This window comes from Aythya fuligula, chromosome 19, assembly GCF_009819795.1.
Source record: "Aythya fuligula isolate bAytFul2 chromosome 19, bAytFul2.pri, whole genome shotgun sequence".
NCBI classification, from domain to species: Eukaryota; Metazoa; Chordata; class Aves; order Anseriformes; family Anatidae; genus Aythya; species Aythya fuligula.
This window is the reverse complement of record NC_045577.1, coordinates 1,596,747-1,619,819: the sequence shown is the minus strand read 5'-3', so window position 1 is coordinate 1,619,819 and position 23,073 is coordinate 1,596,747. Positions and strand designations below refer to the sequence as shown.

General features: G+C 39.3%; 1 protein-coding gene across 6 annotated transcripts in view; it reads right to left on the bottom strand.

The window, feature by feature from the left end:
- The window catches only part of DENND1A (DENN domain containing 1A), a 190,604-nt gene that overhangs the window by 114,567 nt on the left and 52,964 nt on the right, over positions 1–23,073 (bottom strand). For all 6 annotated transcript variants that reach the window (XM_032200166.1, XM_032200169.1, XM_032200167.1 and 3 more), the window contains exons 5-6: positions 21,424–21,543; positions 110–179 (exon numbers count right to left, since the gene is read on the bottom strand). In XM_032200166.1, coding sequence (XP_032056057.1) covers positions 110–179; positions 21,424–21,543 — 190 coding nt within the window. The remainder of the gene's footprint in view (positions 1–109; positions 180–21,423; positions 21,544–23,073) is intronic.

The window sequence follows — 23,073 nt, the reverse complement described above, 5'->3', positions numbered from 1 at the left end:
CTCAGCCATCTCTGATCTGAGCACTTCTTAAAACAGCTTGTTTGTTATCCTCTCTCCCTCATTTGATATTGGGGCAGGGAAGAGAAGGGTTAGTACTTTAGAATAATACCTGTCCTTTTGCTGAATAATCTGCCAAGACATTGAGCAGCTTATAAAAGACTTCAAACCATGGGAGGTAACTAAAACAAAAAACAAACAAAAAACAGGAAGAAAAGGTATACATTCAACTTGTTGTATTTCAATTAATAAATCCAAGATTGCTAGCTTATATATATATATATTTATATATATACACACATATATATACATCCTCAACAACAGCATCTACTGGACATGACACTATAAATATCTGTTAGGAAAGCCACATTGGACCTTTTGTCTGAAGGAGAAGACAGCCAGAAGGCTGAAGCATCCCTTTATTTTGGGAACTGAGCATCAGCAATTACTCTTTCCCCGAGTTTCCTGCCACTTATGGCCACTAGGCTTAAAATAAAGCACTGGCTGTAAATAAACTTTGGTGTCAGGCAGGTCAATGCTGGAAGTCCACAGGAATTTCTTCTCACCCTATTTCCAACAAACACACAGTCCAATGGAAGTTTTTAAACCTATAAGATTTAAGTAGACAAATTTATCTGTGTTATGTATGGTGGAACAATTTTTTTTTTTTTATTTCCCAAAATATATGATTAATAACTAGTATTCAGTACAGTTCCTGAGGATCTAGCAAACTGAATATAAGCAGTTGTTTTGGTTTTGAATCCTGGTATTACCAGATTTTCTTTTATATATAATTATTTTTTTACATTGCATAACCAATACTTTGACTTTTTAAAAATAAAATGCTGTAACTACAGCTGTCAGATCTTATTCCACATCACATATCACCGTATTTACCCCAGTTACCTTAGTTAGGTAGAACAGAAACTAAGAAAATTTGCACGCAACTTATAAAAGTAATAGAGAAAAATTTAAAGACACAAAAATGCAGAAAATCCTATCCTTTCCATTTACTTTACTTTCCCATTCTATACAATAAAACAGCTAAGAGGTTACTTTTCATGACAGTATGCTCGGTATGACTTTGTACCATTTCTTCATGGCACAGTTCTTTATCTCCATTCCTTTCTAAACTGAGCAAGGAATTTCCCCTCAGCTGTAGCGAATAGGAAGAAGTTTGCATGACGCACAAACTGCCTCTTCTTTTAATCACAGATGCTTTCTGAAGCAAATGGATTCTATTTTGATATAGTTAGACAGGATTTAAAGTTTGTATAAAATATGACTACATCCTGACATCTCTGAAGAACCGAGTGCCCCATGGTTCCCGACTGTACAGCTTGGGGTGATAAATGAGGTGAGAAGCTATATACGAGACAGATAAAGTGAACGGCACTCCATCACGAACAGTTGTTTGAAGCCTGAAAATGCTACTGTAAAATGTAAGTAGCTTATCAAAATATGCTGATAAGGAACTTAACTTTTCATGTTATATGACAGTATTATCATTTAAATTAATATGCTCTAAGCATCTTTACAAACTGTGTATTAGAATAGAGCAGAAAGACAGACAATTACCACTTTAAACAGCATTTAAGCTTGGCATGTATCGTAAACATTCAAGAAGGATTAGTCAGAAGATAAGTTTCTTTCTTTCTGTTTAGTTAAATAAACTTCAGCTGAGTTAAAAGCTATTACCAGAGTAACAAGAAATCCTTTCGAAACATATCTGCTAAGTAGAGATTAAGAACTTGGTAAACAAAGCCTTGCAACTATCTAACAGAAGACAGTCTAAAGATGAAAAAACAGAAAGCCAAGATGACAGAAAGCTCCCTAACGGTACGTAAACCTAACCTTATTTCAGGAAGGCATATTTAAAGTTCTGCTTAATTGCTCAGGAAATCAGTTGATATTTGAAGCAGACTTCAGCACAACCCAATGCACAGGGGGATTTACGCAGCTTTTGCTTGAGAGGTGCACGACAGCACCAGCAGCAGCAACAGAAGAAACACCCCAAAAAGCCACAAAAGCTGCTGTTTCAAGTAGAAAGTTTATGAACAAATGAACTACAGCCAATACTAAGTAGTTTTGCCAAATAAATGTATTTATAAAAGATCTAAATATTTAGTATGGGTTCATACAAAGCATAGGGTAAAAGAAGCAAAAAAAAAAAAAAAAGCATTTATGAATTTCTGCAAAGCTGCCATAAACCGACTTTAACCACGTGACATAGCCAAAATTTCACATCATGAACTGCTATCAGTTTAAGCTCTAACACCTTGCCCTACTGTAATATCCACATACTTATCATGCCTATTACAAATGACTTGCATAGAAATGTATTAGTACTGCAAGAAGTCACACTCCTAGAATCAGTGGGGGGGGGGGGTTCATTCTGCTTTTAAACAACCAAAGGGGTGTATAAGAAACCTTAGAAATAAATTAAATAGATTTAAAATGTTAAAGGCCTAGAGTCCTTAGGGCGTTTAGGCAACTCAGTATCCTTTACAGAATTTGGTGGAAATCTGAGCAAAGTATCTTGGTGGACTGCACTATAAAGAATGTAGACGAGATTATTTTCCTTAGTTACTATACAGGTTATATGTGTACAAATATATATACAGCATAAATATATATATATATATCTGACGTATTTCCTTATTACTCCTGAATTGTGACTTCAGTTTTCAGTTCTTTTTTAACCTTCTGGAAGGAACAATAACATGAAACTCAAAACATACTAGTACAGTGGTCTCATTTTAATGACCATTGGTATTTGGAGATCCACACACATTGAAAACTTGGTTCAATAGGGCTGTAAACCAGGCACCTTAAACAACTGAACCAAACCTTCCAGCCCTGAAGGGTTCCAGCACGATTTTCACATGAAAGGGAATCCTTAGGAATCCCATCTTACTTCTAGATTTCTTCAAACGCGATGTTGTTACGCTTCTACATACATACTTATTTTCAGAATATATTTATTAAAAACCACAGAAGACTACAGTCCTCAAGATGTCACAAAGTTATCTGGCAGTTCCAGTAAAAGAAGTTCTGCTCCAAGAGCAAAGGAAGTCCTCTGCAACCCCCGTGAGACCTCCCGGTTTCACATCCCTCCTTCTCATGGCAGGATTCAAGACATCTCTCATCCCGAAGGCTTTGGGTTTCTTAGGAAACTAACTTCTGCTTCTACACTAACTTCGGAAGTCACTGCATTTCAGTAACCGATTCCATCACTTACTAATTTACCACTCTGGAGTGGAACAGTTCTGCTTCTTTTGGAGCCCACTGTGATCAGCTAACCTTGCAAAGGACCAAGAAATAGTTATCTGGAATTCCTTCCAGATATTTGCCGAGAGGAAAAAAGGTGTGGATTTTCTCTTACAAAAAGCAACTCCACGAGGCAGCCTTAAAACACCCGTCCTGCAGGAGCGGGAGAACCGAACTCGTTCTGCACGGCGGCAGCGAAGGAGCACAACTGGTAGCAGTGCTGCAGATTTATGGCTTATGACTTGCTCATATTTAATTTGTAACCAAACACTTCCCCTTCCTCTTAGCGACCTTAGAAGTTTTGATTAACTCTTGTTTTCACAGGTCAGAGGTTAAACAAAGGAAGGGAAGCACTCTGGAGTGAAATTGCCCAGAGCACCGCAGCGTGGGAGCGCGCCCCAACGCACCCACATGCACGCGCACCCCGTGCCTCGCGCTGCCCCAGAGAGGCATCAGGCTGGAGGCTCTCCGGGGAGCCGGAGTTCAGAGCCCCCAGTAAGCGTGAATCAGAGCACGGCTGAAGAGCAAACAAAAATAAGCGGGCAATAAAATTTATTTCAGTTTTACAATTTCCTCACCAAGACGCGTGAGGTGGGCGGGTGTATATCCCTATCTGTAGAGCAGTGCATTCGCCACAAATCACAAAAATTAAATCAAAGCCTGAGCAACGTGGGCTTTAGCTGCGGGACCGTTCAGCCCTCGGCCTTCCTCTCCGCAGAGCCTTCAGCGAGCAGCACGGCCCCGGCGCTGGAGCCTGGCCAGGCTGACGGGAAGCAAACCTGGGCACAGGAAAGCTGCTTATTGTGCTACATAAGGCCTGCACAACCTCCCCTGCACCAGTTGCACAGTACCTTATTCAGTAACTCATATGTCATCACCTTTTTAGTGCGCTCCTTGAAAGTACAAAACATCATTAGTTACATGTGTCATAGCAATTAGGGTCAGTCAAACCCTTAAGACAACAGAGCTGCGCTGCAGCTTGTAAATACAAACGTTTCCAAAGCGCAGCGCTCACAGAGCACCGGTGCAAAACCAACAACTGACAGGCGAGGAGGCTGAGACAACAGGAAGGATCTTTATTTCCAAGATGTACAAAGAAGCGAACGAGCATGGTGCCACAGCGGGGCTGGATGGTTGCCCTACGAGAGGTCCACGTCCACCAGGGCTGCGAGGAGCAGCAGGGCCATGGGTGCCCAGCCACGAGCTGGGGCACTGGGGCAGGGGGACACTGGGGGGCTGCAACCCCATGCCCCACGGCCGCAGGAGCAAGGCACAGTGCCCAACGCTGCTCTCCGCACCCAGCCCATACTTCAAAGGGGACATGGACCAGAAAATGTCATCACCCAATACGAGCTGCTGCACAGATGAAAATGCTGCGCTGCAGCCAACTTAGCTTTGAATTTCTCAACATATTAATCTGCTCAGGTGTTTTAACATCTGAAAGGAAAAAACTACAACAGCAGCACATGGGAGGTCATGTTCCCTGACCCCCCGAAAGGGCGGCAGCCGGAGTTGGGGAACATCAAACTGACCTTCCTGCCACAAAGGGACTGCGCTGAGCTGTGCACACACACACACACACACACAAACCGTGTGTAGGCAGCAGATGTGCACGCACACTCATGCCACAGCAAGGCTGTAGCTAGGCTGTCTGAAGAGAACTTCCTCCAGTGACGATAAGTTTCATGATTGCCAATGAAATTAGGTGGAAAACTGCATTTCCAGGATCTTCCTACTCTCAATGGCTTAAAAGACAACAAACCAAAAGGTAAAAGCACTGCTTGTAATCACTTTTTTCTTTTTTTTTTTTAACTAAAAAGAAAGCCCACCTCCACGTGGCTCACGCTCCAGAAGGCAGGGACACTTTCCACTAGACCAGGTTGCATTTTTGCATTATTCCCAGATTTGTTTTAAACCTCCCTTTGATTAATACCCACAGGTGATCTTTTCATGATCCCATGAGGCAGTTTTACAGTTCTGTAGGTTAAGCACGGGATTCGCGTGCATTCTTTAGAAGTATTTAACCCCAATTTTTAAAAACTCGGCTCACACAGAAGTTACAGACCTTATGTAGCGTCTTCAGCCTTCACACTTGTCATTACCAAGAGCTTACTTTGGTGACACGCCACTGTGTGTTAGTAATAGAAGTCAATCAGAACTCCCCCTTTCCTGTTTTCCTACCCAGTGTGACCCCATCTAAGCAGCAGTGGTAACTCTCCCTCACACACAGACCCCAAGCTCACCAAACACCGACCCCTCACGAACCCGAACGTTCCCCAGATGGCTGCAGTGGCTCTTGCAGCAGAGTGGCAGTGACTCTTTGGAGTCTGGGGACGGGTTGCTGCTTTGGTTTTGTTCATTGTTTTTTGTGTTGTAGAAAAGTTACAGATGCTAGTGGCAGTAAGTTTCCTGGATAGAACAAAATAGTTATGAAATGGAGCAGTTTGGCACATGGGGCTTGATTTCAAAAAGGCAGGATGCATCGGACAGTGTGGGAGCCCAGCGATCACCACTGAAGCTACAAGAGGAAGGATTCCAAAGTCTGAGCCTGTCAAGGAACCTCTCTTCTTAAACCATGCTGAAACCTATAAAGAAAGTGCTGGAAGAGAGTTCTAGATGTGGCAGACAATTGGAGTTCCCACTAGGTTTGAGACATCTGGCATCAGTTGAAATCCATCACATTTCATTTGGGGATCAAAGACTAGTGTTAAGTCTATCCCAAGTTGAAACAGCAGATCCTGAACACCCTTTTCATCCCGACACAAATTAATCCTTTTTCCTTGAGCAGAAAAACAGCTCCTTTTCATTAAAGCCCAATCGTCTATGCTTACTGACCTATGTACTCTACTACTACGTTTGAGTGGAAATTTCAGGACAATTACGAACTTTGTATTATAAATCAGAAGTGCTCCCTATGAGCAAAATAGGAGCCAGCTCACAATCATTTCATTCTCCGAACACTGAAGCTGCTGAACCAACATAAACTAATTCTAAAGCACACTGAGGTAAATAATACTTGGATTGTGTAGATGTGGAGGAAGCTACACTATCCTTGTCTCTTATCAAGAACACTGATAAACAGCTGGGGTTATAAATTTAGGATTTTATCTCAGATCCATACACAATCCAGATAGCACTACCTCTATAACACCATATGAAGTCTTTCCTCCTATTATTTCAGTGTGGCTGAATTATGTTTCCTATTGAAACAACATGCAGAAGTCAACTCACACAACTTCTCATCACTCTTACCTCTAAAACAGTCCCTGCTCCTCCAAGTACTGCTGCATAACCTGAGGGTCCCTGCCAGGTCTTGACTTTCGGAGGAAGCTGCCATGCAATCTTATTTGGGGAAATTTGTATTCATCTGCCAGCCAGTACTGGATGCTCTCATTCCTGACACGCGTTCCGTGAGCCATCCCAGAGCACCCCAGAAGCGATCCACTTGTGGAAGAGAAGGCGCATCCACCCGGTGCTTCAGCCACCTCCTCCCCACCTTTCTGATGCCAGGGACCTGGGCTTTCCCCAAGGTGATGCACCAACTCATTTTGTGTAAGCGCTACAAGGGAAGCTTCCAAGCCAGTCAGCCAGGGCCAAAGGTAATAAAAAGTGACATGATTTAATTACTTCTGTTACAGTTGTTCAGCAACTAAAGGAGGTGTGACATGAAGCACTAATTAATTAAGTAAAATTGCTTTCTGGTCAGTAGGCAAGACCAGTGAACTAGCTGGGCTAGCATGCAGTATTCTTAGCTTTATCTAATTCCACTGGTAGCAATACATTGTATTATTAACACTTGACATTTTTTGTTGTGATCCTTATCACTGATATTTTACAAAAGTGTTTTGACTTGCAATCATGGTTAAAGCTTTGGTAAAATTCTCAAAAAACTCTCTTTGACGTGCCTTCGTTATTCTTTAAATTCACTAAAAACCAGTTAAATTAGCATTGCCCTGCTTGCATTTTGGACTCCACAGGCAAGACCAACTAATAACACCTTTAACTTTGAATGATCGCCTAGATCCAAAGTAGGTCTCATTACAACCAACGAGGTGAAACACGCACCTTCAGAGGATTCACCTGGCCTCTCAGGTTTGTAGCATGAGTGTGAATCATATTCTGGAGCCTTGTCCTAGTTTAACTCATTTCTAGTTTTCCTGTAAAGACTATTACCAACAGGGTTCACAACTTCCTGCCCCCTCCGGTGAGCCTGAATCCCTCCCACCCCACACAGGCCTAGGTGAAGGCGCTGAGCTCTGCACACCAAGCTCACAGTGCCAGGACTGCTCTAACTTCTGGAGCTGTACAGACAAGTTCACAAATTTTCTTACAGGATACAAACTTCAAAAACATGGAGGACTACATGCATTTAGTTTAACTGCAATCTCAGCAAGACTTCTGCTTTGACCAGAGCTGGAAAACCTGACAAATAGCATGGACGTGGAAGCAGCTCATTGTGGAGAGCATTAATCCACTCCTGTAGATTTGGGAGCTTGGGACACATCACCTCTGTATTATCAGTGTTAGAATGGGAGTTCCCCAAACCTGTTGCTGCCTGCCTAAAGCATTTCCATACTCAGGTTCCTTTCCCTGTTCTCCCTACCCCTCACTCCCACGCGGCTCCTGGCAGCACAGCTCCGGGCAGCGCCTGCGGGACAGGAGTGCAGGGGGGGCCTTCACTGAGAGCACTCCGCTTCCCACCCGGGATCATCAGAAAGGCAGAAGTAGGAAGCAGTGAAACATGTCACGAGTTCAACTGAGATGCATGTTTCAGTATTGCAGAACTTTGAACTTCAGAACTACGATGCTTTTTTCTAAAGAGCTTTGTTGCAATAGCGCTGCAGAACAAGCTTCCTTTGGCACCCTCCCAGCAGCGACCCGTCGGTGCAGGTTCTAGAGTGAGATTTGGAAGCATTTTACTATTACGCTCCTCATAATTCAAACTCTGTTTTGTGTCTGCTTTTATAGGTCATTGTTGGCCAGATGGAAAATATTAAGGAAAAAGGATTGCAACTAAATCATTCGGCTGTAGTCTGCTGCCAAAAGGCCCCAGGCTAACTACAAGCAGATTTGCAAGCAGGCTCTGCTCCGTTACAATCTGAGATCTGGCACATCCTTTGCCCTGACTAACAGCAGGAGGGCACAGGGCCAGCTGAGAGCAGCTACTGTGCCAAACAGACTGTGCAGGTCTTGCTGCTTGAATGCTTCCACAGAAAAGGAGAATCGATGGGACTCTTTTGTAAACAACTCCCTGTACTTTCTGGCTGCTACCAACTTCAGAAGTGGTATGATTTTATCCCTCTACAAAATTAATGTGAACGCACAGCTTAGACACGTTACCAAAATCAACACGTAGAAAAATAAGCACCAGTGTTAAAGGATAACATCTAAACTTTCAACTAAGAATAGTGATGTATATACACACATACAAGGAAAAACTACATCGAAACATTTTTTCTCCAACACATCGGACAATAAGAACAGTAACTAATGGCTAAACACTAGCCGAATAAAGTATTCTTAGTATATTCTTTGCAACCTCTCTTTTACAAGAAGGGACTGCAGAGCTGATGACTGGAAAACTTAATTTTAATGCTTATTTCTAAGATATGTATTTCCCAGGAGACACCTCATCTGCCATGCAGCTCGTGTATTCGATTATCAGTCAGCAGGTCCTGTTTGTGCAGGTAGCTCAGTGAAGAAGGATAAAAAAAAGGAGGGGGGGGCATTTTCCTAATACTAAACTTAGGCCTTATGCTTTCAACATTTTTCCCCAGATGCTCATTCTTTCAGTATCTGCCCCAACTGGACCAGATCGGGTATGGCTTTTCACAAGGGACAGGTTGGGGGTGGGGGTGGCAGGCAGGCAGGTTGGCATTAACATTTAATACTATTTTATAGCAATTTTTTCTTGCAATAAAAGTCAAACCTCAAACCTGATAGATGGGTATAAGTCATAGCTGTTTCCAGTGGAAGGTAACTGAAAAACTGATAGAAACAGGGGAAACTTCCATTTCAAACAGCAGCTGATCACATGCATTAAGCATCTATAGCAAAGACTCCGCATGTCCCGTTCAACCACAAGGCACGAGAAACGGGAACAAAGGTGTGCATGACAAGGCAGAAGACAGCCAGTCTTTTCATTCTTGGCTTCTCTCAATTCATTGAAAAGTCATATAACCAGTGTCCTTCCTTTACCTAGAAAGACCCTGAGCTCTTTCAGATTATTTGTTATTACAGAAAAATCTGGAGTTCAGCACTTGTAGCGTTTTCTGTCTTCTTTAATCTTTTTCTTCTTGCCATTAGTATCACACACGGCGGCATCACATCATTTGCAACCACAATTTGCAACCAGTGCAAATCAATAACATTTTTGAAATGTACATAAAAATAAAACAAAAAGGCTCAAAAAGCCTGGGAAAAGAAAGTACGTTATTTCTGATAGATTTATTTTGCTGCTGTGAAGAATTACATAAATAGAATTTAATGTAGTAAGCCTACTATAGTATATTTAAGCCTAATGATGCCTACTAATACGAAACTTGTCCATTTCTGTTAAGACATACATGGAGCTTGCCATTTTTGTGTCTACGATGATGAGGTAGGTAGATATGCAAGGTTCAACCATATTTAAGTTTCAAAAAAATATTTAAACCAAATTGATAATGCTTTAAAGTTTCAGGCTCAGCTAGCAAAGCTTTTAATCGATCTACTGACACCATAATCAAAACTCCAAAGCTTTTCACTCAGTATCATGTCATAAGTTCTCTATTGGCTTGTTATTTATTACTAAATCTAGTTGAAAATAAAAATTTAGGAATGCAGTGAAATCAACTCCTTTCAATGTTGGTCTTAAAACTCAAAACATCAAAATGCATTTCTATAGCTACTACTAGGATGTTGCATACAATTTCAAAGAAAAGATACAATGAAGGTGAAATATTGCACACACTTCACATGTATTAATAAAAAAGAAAATACAATCCACATGTAGAATCAACAGGATTCTCTAAGACTTCTCTTGGTTTGTGACACTCCTCTTTAGAGAGATGCTTACAGACAAAATATTTATATACAGCTTGCATATATTGTGCCCATATACATAGATGATTGCACATTCTTATAAAATACATATACCATATTAATTTTGAATGAGCATTAATAATGACATCTATAAGAGGACCATGAAAAACAAGGAATAAACTTCCATTGAAGTTTTTTAATGACAGGTTTTTTTGGAAGAGAAAAAAATGCATTATCAAATGCTCTTCTCTGTTTAATACTGTTTTAGTACGTGTAGTTTATTCATATTGCAGATAATATCATTTGAGAAAGCTAATACAACTCTAGAGACACTTCAAAACTTAAAGACACTAGAACAAAAAGAGACATTAAAGCAGCCTTACAGGCTCTCTCACAGACTCTAAAAAAGAGAGTCTGGAAAAGGTTTAATGAGAGAAATGAAAATGAAAGGCAGCAAATGAGCAGATAATAAAATTTTATTCCTCTTGAAACTTTACTTTAAAATAGCTCATCTCTATCTTGTAAAACTTGTTAGGACAATAAGGAAAAAACTACAGGAAGTTTAGAAAAACTATACTGGAAATAGTATCAGAACAGAAACACAAAGCAGATAGCTAAATTTAATTGATGTCAAGCTCTCTTTTTACTAGGTTCATCACTTTTCCATACAGATTCTGACAAGTAACTGAAAATAAAAGCCAGTGTCTGCTTAAGCAAATCAGTGGGAGTAAAAACCCTGAACTTTTAAGATGTAAACTGTTTTATAAATACGTCAAGTTAAAGTAAAATGCCTGCAACAACTGGAAACCCCTTCCACCCCTACACACTATATTCATGGAGTTCTCTCATTTTCTAAGCCACTTTAGATCAATTTCCTCTCAAAAACAGAAGAGGAGGTCTAACTGTTTTGCTATAGCTATAGCTTGCAATTTCCATGAAAGCAGCTCAGACTTTAGCTCCAAGTCATGCTCTCCTCTTTTCTCTATGAGGAATGTGAAAAGGAACTGACAAATGTCTGCATCTTCAGCTCTTACATTGAAGGTATGTGTTGAACCCACCGCTAAAAGAAAATGTATAAAAAAAAAATCCATGAAGAAGGCAGACAGAGGCTCAATATCAACATTTTTATTAGGTACAATTTTGTTGTACTGTTGAATCAGAGGGATCCAATTTCTCATGATTTATACATGTACTTTTTGTGGCCTTTGCCAACGTGTAATAGAATCAGTTTGCTATTTTCTTTCATCTCTGAAGCGTTTTAAGAAGTACAGGGATTCCAGGGTCGATACAGCACAAAGACCAAACAGACTGTCCAAAAAGTGTTTCGTATCATTTGCAGCCATTATCAAACATCTTTTTGGAAGGCTTAAAAGTATCATACAGATACATATGGAAGCAAAACATTGATTTTTCCTTATTATCATTTCATTCAACATACAACTACAGTAAATCCTTACAAAATAAAGACTGGACTTTCTTTCTAATTTAATTAGACAGTGATATTTTTCTGTGTCTATCCAGAAACCTAACAGCAAAAAGGCAAAGGAAAAGAATCAGGCTAAAGATTTATTTATACATACACGCACACACATATCTATAAATAAAATAAAGTAAGTCAAAAAATAAAAAATAAAGCCAAAGGATCTCACTGCTCCGGGGTTATCTACAGTCACTGCTTGCAGCCTGGACTTGTAATTGCAACATTCAAACCAGCAAAAAAAATTCTTCCTCTCTTGTAGGCAGATTTCATTATCAGTTCTCTACCTCTCCTTTCAAAAAAGTGGATTATATATAAACTTTTTAAAAAAAAAATCATAAATCACTAAAAGATCACTAAAAGCACTAATCTCACACAGGTTGCAATGAACTAAACGTAACCTAATCATATCAAGACAAAGCACACCAAACATATTTTACTTGGCTTACCAGAATAAAAGTACTGAAGGTAATGGTCATGAGACTGCACATTCACTGCAACTAGTCTAAATGATGTCAAATGTGTCTTCTATCTAACAACTGTACACACGGAGAAAATCCACATTCCTTTTAAACCTTGTCTACCAACTCAATAATAAACCCTGACTTTACTGCTTGCACTTCAGACTGAGCTTATTTCTTTCCCGTCTACAGTTCATTCCTGGTTAAGTAAACTGATGCTAAGCAGAGTCACAGCGTTTACTGGAAGGGGCATTTCACAATCTAGATTGTCAGCAGAAGCAGCACCAGACACAGCAACCTGTCAGAGGTGGCTACCAGAGCCCCTCTCGGTGAGGTTATTGTTCTTCACGGCTGTCATTCCCGGTGCAGGTTGCTCTAGACCTCTTGGCAATGAAGGAGATGAAATCACCAAATTTACTTCCACACAGACTGGCTGAGCATCTTAATATTTATTATGTCTTGACTTTTCTCACTTCCTGCAACATACTATGCTGTAAAATCTGTTTTACCCAATTGAAAGAGAAGTAAGATGCCAAAAGAAACACGAACTCAATCCTTTCCATTAGATTCCTTCTATTTGCAGCTCTTATCCGTGTCTAGAAAAGCCACAGTGGGGGAGTTCGGCTTCCCCAGTAACTTCACGTAATTGTTACCTTCCTCTGCACCATGTTCTCATTACAGGAATCCTCATTTGTTTGAGAACATCTCAGCACTCCATATAGCCACATGGAAATAAGACAACCTTAAATGCTTATTGCCCATTCGTGAACTACTAATCTACTGCTTCAGGACACCGAACAATCAGAAATTACTGTGCACTTGAAAAAGGACAAAAGAACACTGGGAGGTACAATTTGCTTTAGCAAAGTGTCTGCTAATTCAAAATGGTGTTTAAATGATTACCTTAGTGTTTCAGGATTGCAAAGAACTCTAAATGTATATTGATATTTATCTGGAACATTTACGTTTCAACCCTCTAAAAGTTATTACATTTAACACAACGAAGTATGAATGTTGTTGAATAAATGAAAAAGCAAAGTGCTGAAAACACAGATTGTTAATATAAAGTTAGGCCAATGCAGCACCGTATTATCTAACAATGGGCAAGTGACATCTGCCTGACGAGGCACAGATATTTAATGGCAGAGAACCCATAAATTCATTTCCATGTCCTGTTCTAAATCACATTTGAACAAAAGGATCTGTCTGGCCTTAAACAAAAGCAACTGCTTTCTGCAATTGCACAGTACTTTTTCAGTGGACAGACAACACTGCAATTGCTGAGGACTGGGACTTCTTTCCCCTAAAAAAGGTCTGAACACAGTTCCATAAGGTACTGTCCCAAGTTAGCACTGGATACAGAACTCAGCAGTCCTGGTGCCACCTTGTTCTCCACGCTAGATCCCTTCTCCATCGTCCAGTTCATTCCAAGATTCTCTAAATACAGTTTGAGTTGTCTACATATACCAATGGTAAGACTACAAGGGGAGGGAAAGAAAAAAAAAGAACAAATAGCTGCAATCTGTTCTTGTTGAAATCAATGCTTGTGAATAGTAACCAGGCAAAAAAAGAAATGAAAAACCCACAAGTAGGAAAACAATAAAAGCTTAAACAATGTTTTGGGGTTGTATCTCCCTCAAAGCAGCACACAGCTAGACAGCAGGGTTTTTTTCCTGCTGTGCATTAAATAAATAAAAGGACTAACTGCTTTCTCACCAGATACAAAATAGACTTCCTATTAAACTACTTGTATGCATGCAAAGGAGAAACTCACAAAGAAACTGTGACTTGGGTAAGAATTTTCAGTTAACAAGAAGAAACGTAGTGATCACCCTTCCCACTTCTGGGAAAAATATGAAATTGTTAGTTATTATTGGGACAGTCTGTATACTCTGCAGAAGAAAATTCCTATTAACAATAGGTCAGAGCATGCATTCCAGATATGTACTTTTTTAATGTTCCAAACTTTCATCCAGATAATGTGAGAAAGGGATGTCCATCCTTATTCACGTGTGAATACTGCTTCACAAAAGCTGTAGAACATTTCAGAATCACAGTAAAAACAACTGCTCTAGCATACCCAGTAATTTCCATAGGTTAGTAAAGAATTTCTATAGTCTCAAGCATTTGCTGAGCTGAATTACTCCAGCCTGACTCAGCACCACGAACAAAATGCTCTCTGGCACACACAGGAAGGCAGCAAAGTCAGCTCTGGGAGGTGGGTGGAATCCAGTAATACTCACATTGTTTCCGCTGATCAGAAATGAGTTCAGTAGGAAGTCCAGCCCCCAAGGCTACAAAGGCTGGGGCTGCAGCCCAAGAAGAATTCAAGGGATGGTAAAAAGTAAGAAGAGGGCCAGAATCTCATGCCTGCAAGTGGAAGGAAAGGTCTACAGGGGCAGAGCACTTTCCAGTTTCTTCCACTCCCCCACTTCTCCGTCCCCAGAAAACAATACGACTATTAATGGCTAACGTTGCCCTGTCCTTGGGAGAACTGAAGTTGATTCACACTTGCATTTATTTTTTCCTTAAAAAGCAAAACTCCACAAAAGCTACTCCAAAGGATGCATCAACCTCACAAAGTGTGCACTTTTACAGTCAAGCCTTAAAGAAATACCTGAATCAAAACTGCAATATTTGAGTATTTTAAAAGTGCGTGGTATTGAATTAATGGGATTTTACCCTACTGTAGAGAAATAGCATAAAGTTTACTTGTAGCTCAGTTAAGGATCTCTAATCCTAGTTTACCTGCTATCTGCTCCGTGATTCTTCATGAAGATAATTCTTTTTGCATACTTTTATTTAACTTGCAATTAAGCAAAATTTGTATTCTCCTTTCTGCATTCCATTTTGTAGCTATTCTATCATTACACATACGTAGCAGCAACATACCTTATTGTTGTGAAAGTACATTCTACTTCCAAAATATAATTTAAATCAGGTGAGCCTTCATGCAGACCAGATAATGAATCATATTACAGAATCAGCTGAGCACACAAAATCCACTAAGTGGAAAAACTTGTAAAGAAATGAAGGCACAAGGAGAAGGATTTGTAAATTCAACCATTTTATAGTGGGGTAAATACAATTTTTTAAGTATGATACAGCTGTTAAAAAAGAAAAAATTCTAAAAATCAAAGTGTCGTTTTTTCCCCCTCAAGCATAAATATTCTCCTGTGGCTTCTGGCCAGATCAGTGGAAAGGGAGAGCTCTAGAAGACAACATGGCAATTCTTTTAAAACAAAAACACAAATCTTCAATTTCTTTCCCCCAAAACGATTGAAAGAGACATGGAAATAAAAGCAGTGTAATGGGTTTGGGATATTTTTTCTTTAGATTAGAAGGTATCACAACAGAAGTGTGTTACACTTTGGAGGCACATACACAAACAGTAGTATCCAGGCCCTTAAAGCTGTTTGTCCCCTATGCATCAATGCCCTGCCAGTTGGCAAGCCTGAGCCAGGAAGCTGTCAATTCCAATCAAGTTTAGGCGATGCAGTCCTATTAAAGAAGTCTTGCTGGTTAAGGGGCGTCCACTGTTTCCAAAGCATGGGAAGAAAAAAAAAAGGGGGGGGGGGGAAGAGAGAAAAAAAGAGCTCTGCTTTCCTTAGATTTGAGCTGGCAACTTTCACTGACTAGAGTTTTCAAGGAGCTATGAATGAGCTTAACAAAGGAGTTCTGTGGCTAGTTTCTGGCTGAAATCCATGTCAACAGTTTTTAAGGTCACAGGTCACACTAACTAACATTTATTCCCAGCAGACCCCGCTCTAAACACAAGCTGTAAGTAGTACAAATTTGGAATTTTTCTGTAATCCCTTGAGATATTCCTGATCCTTCCACATGTTTCTGCTCAATTAAAAACAATTCTCACTTTGCACCACAAGAGAGGCCCCTGCTCAGAAATCTTATTCTATCCTAAGAATAAATGGACAAAGACTGCAATCAAAGGAAAGGGAAGGGGGGAGGAGAGGAACTCACAACAAATCACACCAAAAACCTCAAATAACTCCATACAGAATCACATTCAGTTAGTTACATTTTCTGCCATCTGTCACAAACTATTATAGATTCATTTCTTTTTATCTTAGAAAAAGAGTGGTGCAGAGCTTAGCTATTTTGGCCGAAAGGGATTTCCACACAAACGTTTCTGCATTTCACTTCAGAAGAATGATTTTCATTTTGGGTACAAAAGCTGAATACCCGCTGAAAACTTCAAATTAAGTAAAATTTAAATCAGAGTTCCACGTGGTTATCACCCAGTAAGTTGGTGAACCAAAGCAAATCTATGCAACGTTTTCTTATTTTCCACTTTCACAAAACTTGAAGCTAGACAAAAGTCATTAACTGACATCATTATGGTCTGGCACCATTTACCTATCACCTCCCAAAGTCGTTTTTATATTATTTGGAAAAAGTAAGTATTTCAAATTAAATACGTGATTGACCAAAATCATGTTAGTGGAGAAACTACTGTTATCGAGGCAACGTATTTATCTGCAGAGGTGGTATCTGCAAGTACAGTGACTTCCCATTGCCCCAGCTTTTCTGGGTTTGACTTCTTCGGAAATGGAGAACCCTGATGGACATCCTGCCCAGCTTTACAATTTAAGAACTAATAAACCGTAAGGTTTTAAAAGCTTAGTGACATCCTGGAAAAATATATTTAAACACAACCAGTGAAGAATTGCGCATAGAACAATTTAGAGATTTTGATACTGTGCCACACCGATAATCCAGACTGGATTAACAATTGAGTCTTTTACACAACCTGGTACACGTCTTCAAAAATACTGAAAGCAGTTTTATTATGATTGTTATTTTGTACTGTAGAAGTGTTGGCAGTGGGGTGGGTGTTGTTTTTTAAACACTTTTTAATTTCAGAGTATTTTAAATTCAGTTTTGCATGTTATTGGCCTTAGAAACTTAACTGAAAAATAAGGGAGCATACAGCAAGGACCTCACTACAAAACTATTCTGCTGAATGGTTGAGAATAAAATTACTATTCTAAGCCTTAAACCTACTTATTACAAGAAGTACAGTTAATGCAATATGAAAATATTATTTCTTAGCTATTTTTTTTTTAAACCTCAAATACACATTTCCAGTAAGAGAAGTACATGTTTAATATAAAGGCTAACTTGGTGAACATACGTGTGGTTTTTAGCTATGTGAAAAAAATGGAGCTATCCAAGTCATCATTCCATTGCTACATAAACTGAAGTGCTTACACTGACACGTTTGAACTACTTCATGCACTCAAATAGTTAGCACACACTCAACATCGCCGTTACGAAATATACTAAGGCGAAGTAACCTCAGCTGTGAGGTTTTTAGCTGTCCCCTCTATGAGCAGACCATAAACAAAATTTTCTCAACGTAGCCTTCAAGAAACCAGACTGCAAAATAAAGCGCTCCACTACTTTTGGTACACTTACTGATACTAATACAGATTGTTTTCTGTATTACTTTCCCATCAGAAGAATTTTAAATCCATCGATGTTTGTGTTGTTAGAGTTCTAGATCTCAGGGGTTAGCTGAAGAGACGAAATGGCTGAGTCACTGAATACCAGCATCCCTGACATAACCAACAGGCCAGCTTCAGCAGAATTTTAGTATAGCTAGGGTTGATAGACATCTGAAAAGATGATTAAGCTAGTAAGAGAAGATTAACATTAAAGCAATGAGTAAATTAAAATTAAGAGCCTCGACATGCAAATTTTTAAGAATCATAAAGTATTTGTATACTTCAGGAATATAAGAACGCAGAAAGAAAATTATGCTATTTTATTTCTTATCCCTGAGATCATACCTGTAGATTAGTATGTTTGTCGTCTTTCAGTATGCTGCAATTAGTGGGAAATAGCAATCAAGAACAAGTTCTGTACCTCTTTGAGACCATCAAGATTCTTTCACCCTAATGAAAGAACATTGCATCTACACACACATAAAACTTAGAAGAGATGAGAAGAAAGAACAAACAAATTCCAGACCAAAAGCATGGGATACGCCTGATTAAGGGGTTGAAGAAGACATCTCAGAATGTGATGTGAAACAACAGCTTGGTAACATCTTGTTGTGCATGCTTGCTATTGTTTTATTATTTTTTAATAGAATACTACATCTCTTCAATAAGCTCAGAATTATGCATTCATCATTTAGAAAGGAAAAGATCTTAAAAGTACATCTTCAGTTTTGTAAGGTATCGCGTTGAAAAGGTAGCACAGAACACCAAGTTAACCAGATTTTGATGTATGGCAGATGATCTTGTGGTTTTGCTTTTTTAAGGCACGTTACTGTTTAGAACCTAAAAAAATGAAAACCTACCACACCAAACCATCTGTGACAATTGTTCTGTGCTTTTGTCCGCCCTCTGCTGTCTGAAATGCAGAAAGTAAGCTCCTATACTACAGAGAGCTCTATATAAGAGAGCTCTACAACTCGGTGTTACATGCATTATTTGATCACTGCAGTTTTGTGATTAGCTAGAAATCAAGCGAGGAAAAAAGGAAAAGGAATATGAGAGGCAGAGTCGGTGGTTCTGCAATAAAAGAAAATCCTAGAACACCCAGACAATGCAGTTTTTAATTTACCAATCAAAGATTTCCATAAATCTGTGTGGTATCCACAGCAGGAACAAAACTAATTATGGAAGTGTATAAATAGTATGAAAAATTAAGTTGCAATTTCTTGAAACAATTATGAAAGCTGTCTTGAAAACAAATTTCTAAACTGTACTGGTTAAAATAGCCACAAGACTTATTCTGTAAAGCAGAATTCTACTGGCCACACAAGGTACATCCACATGGGTAACTGTACTGCAGTTGAGCTCCTTTGCATCCCCACAAAAAAGTCTCTGGATCACTTTAAATCTCAAGGTGCAGACCTTGACTTCTGGCATTCTGAGGATCGTCTCAGCTTTCAACTGTTTCCAGAGCTCTGCTGAAATTTTTAAAGCACAGGCTGAGTGAAAAGAATTTCCTTTTCCTGTTCCTCTTCAATGACGAACCAAAACTTGTAGTGATTTTCCACCTCCAAAGCCTCTCACCATGGCCAGACCCATAAAACCTTTGGCTGATAAACATGTAATATATCTGATGACAAACAGCATCACTTAGTTCTTATACTGTTGCTGAGCATAACAAGGAATACTTGAAGCTTGCTGCCATTCTTTTTCCACTGAGTATCCAGTGGAGACAAAGCATGTACACCTATCAGAGAATGCTGCCAGCAATCTCCAGTAAGTACATTGAGGCAATTTAATACCTTTAGCTCAGAAACAGTTTCGTGGGACAAAATTTAAGCAATCTAGCCAACAAGTTCTTAAAATTAACTTATCTGAAGCAGGCAGGGAAGCTGAAAGTAGAGGAAACAAAAGAAAGAGGAAACAGAGAGGAAGCTAAGAGACCGAATTCATCCACTGCTCTAACTGCATTATTTTTTTATTTTTTTTCCATTTTGGTTATGAGTTGAAGCAGAAGGCATTTAACTACAACATAACTCCTCCATTTCTTCTTGCCATTCACTTAACATAAGGGAGCTGACAGCAAAGTACTCTTATCCAGGAGAGATCAAGGAGGGACTCATACTGATCATTCAGATTTATTTTTTAAATGGTGTCTCCCCTTTGATTTGTCATTAATCAGCAAAAGTTACTTTAAGTAACCAGACACTTCACACCTGACAGTGAATCAGCTCCCCAGCTACACTGAAGCAGCTACGGAAATACCTTCCAATCCTCAGGATGTGGGCCGTACTGCTGGATCGCCACCCCTACTAGTTGAAATCTCTACTAAAGAAAAGACAGAATGAAGATACTGACACAACTCCTGTCATCCTGCCTCCCACACAATTAATTAGTAATTCTAGTAGGTTTAACACTAATTTCTCCAAATATTAGACTTCTTCAATGACCGCCTGGTTAGCGGGACCCTGTCCCTGTTGTCAGTGCAGTGCTGACAACGAACAGTTGATATCTTTGCCTATCTACTGCAAACACAAATGGCACTGACAAACTCGCTGTACATCAATCCAAAGTCAATTCCATGGCATTGCTGTATGTAACTCAATCAAGGGAGAAGTGTCCTCATACTTGATAGCTTGTTAGTATTTTGCAACATTATCCCCAAAACTCTCCGGAGGGATAGTTTTCAATAAAACATATGCAGAAGGTCCCACTCCGCCACTTGCAACGCACAGTACTTGCAGGCCAAAGACAAGTTCTTCTTGTTCATACACTGGATTCCCTCCCATGAAGAGCAAACCAGAGACAACCGAGACAGATGGCTACAGTCGCTAAGAGGAAATTGTCCTCATTTGGGATTGCCTGGGACACTGTCCAGTCACCTAGGTCATAAGTTAGATCTCAACTACCTTTACCCAGATCACTGGTCCAAAGCTTCCAATTTCTTATGAACTTGAAAAAGCAGAAGGCAGACCACTGTTAAATTTGTTCAAATAACATATTACATAATAAAATGATAGTAATAAGCGAGACGTCATGTAGAAATCTTTATTTCCACAAAAGTTCTTAATGGAACTGATATATTGGTAGATATGAAACCCGATTTTGTTTGCATCATTTCTTGCAACAAATATAAGTAGAAAATCACAGGCTGTATTTCAACAACTTCCACCATAGGATGTCATCAAAAACATTCTGGTAGAGCATATCTTTGCCTGTTCTATGTGAAACGCATTGCTTCCAACTTCCACCAGCCATCTGTATATGACAAACTCCACAAAACCCTCAGCAGGACAGGGTAAAGCTCATACACACAAACTTTAAGATGTGGCCAGCATCAGCTCGGAGGACATTCCCCCAACTACCAACAGATGCTTTGTTAATAAAGCTTGCATATACAAATATCCACAAAATGCCTTAACAAGGTCAGTTGTGACAGCTAAAGATAACAGCTACAGTTATGCAATATTGTAACAAATTACTGCAGAGATATTCTTTTTTTTTTTCATTTTTCCACATTGTTAATTCAAGAACACTGCCTACAAGCACATACAGTTATCTATAGAGGAACTCAAAGTGCAAGATATTTTGCATCACTTCTGCAGAAGAGCAGTGACTTTGAGGACCAGATAGGAAAATAATTTTGAACAGCTGGAAATCATAATTGCAGTGTAACAACACAAAGTCAAACACTGTTTCCCAGAGTCAGCCAAAAGCTAAACCATTGACTTACCTTAAGATACAGAAGCAGCTCTTGGCCCCAGAAGATAAGCGACAGAATCCAAACCTCTGTTTGCTGTCAATGTCTGTAAGGACAAATGTAAAGTTCTGTCCAACTTGGCTAACTGCATAGCTGAAAATAAAGAGAATAAAAAGGAAAAACTTAATGCTGAGCTAACTCCACATCAAAAGTATCTAATCTAAGTTATCGAATCTATAAAATTTCCTCTTTCAGCAGAAGGGTTGTTTTGGTGGATTTGTTTGTTTGGTTTGGTTTATTTGTCTGCAAGTGTATTTTGTGTTGTTTTGTTTGTTTGTTTTTGAAAAATTAAACAGAGTATACACCCTCTAGAAACCTGCAAATGGTTTGGTTTGGGAAAGATGTTATTTTTTAAGCATGGTTGGATAATACAAAATAGAATTTATCGTTAAATGAAAAAGAATGTAACTACAAACTTTGAAGCAGTACATACTGTATGAACCAAAGCCATGTTCTCTCATATAACACAAAATATTTATTACTCTTCATTTGAGAATTTGTTTACTCAAAGAGCAAGAAAATGTTTAACAACATACTTGTTCAACACTTGGATATAGACTTGTTGAAGCCTTACATATCCATCTACCAATTTTGTAAGCGTGCCACATACATCATTACAAGGTGTTCTTCAACCTGAACCATGATCAGACAGATGGCTCTGTCCAGCTCAGAAAGCAGAAACCTTCAGGGGGTTCCAAACAGGGAAGGAAAAAGACGCAGTGATGGAGACTGAGAAGTACTCCACATTCACAGATGAACAAAAAGAAAAGACATTTAATAGCATTTCAGCAGTCTGAAAATTAGACAGCGTAAGTACTAGCATCCTACTAAATTCTAAATGTCAACAGAACAACCATTTCCATAAAGCTCACTGAGCTACGAGGGTACCCCCAGAAATCCTTTACTGGTGTTGTGTTTTATCTGTATAGCTTGGATGTAATGTTACTATGGTGATTTTAGTATGGTGTTTTAGAAGGGGATTATACGCTTAATTTTAACAAGGTTGAGAGCAGACTGCATGCGAGAAAAGCATTCTAGCTGACAATTAAAATTATGGAATGGGGAAAAAACATGCTTCACTTGCACAGGGAGAGGCTTGGTTATTAAACACTTGCAACCACTTGATAAGTTCCTCCCAAGCAAGCGAACCTAAAAATTCTTACATTTATGTGATTTGCACAAAACAGATATGTTGATGAGCAGGTCTTGCTCAAGTTTCAGTTGTCAGCTCTTCCTAGCATAAGGTAGCCTATCCAGTCACTACCCTGTCTAAAGATGTCATTTCTTCTGCCTACCCCAACCAAAGTGTTTTTGCAAAACCCCATTGGAGGAAGGGGGCGATACACTTTGAAATATCTTCTCACTGTGATATTAAGAGACTAAAATATTTTAAGTAGATAAGTAGGTGCTATTTCATTCACATTGTTAGCTAAGAAAATTTAGAACCGGACACTGCTTATATTACATTATATTGCTTGGAAAAAAAATAAAAGTACAACAAAACCCTAGGTATGGTAAAACTACACACAGTAACCAAAAATGTGTCCAGTAAAAAGGCAGCTACCTTAAACACGTATGTAAGAAAAATATATACACATCTACTTCTCCACTCCCTTCCTTAAA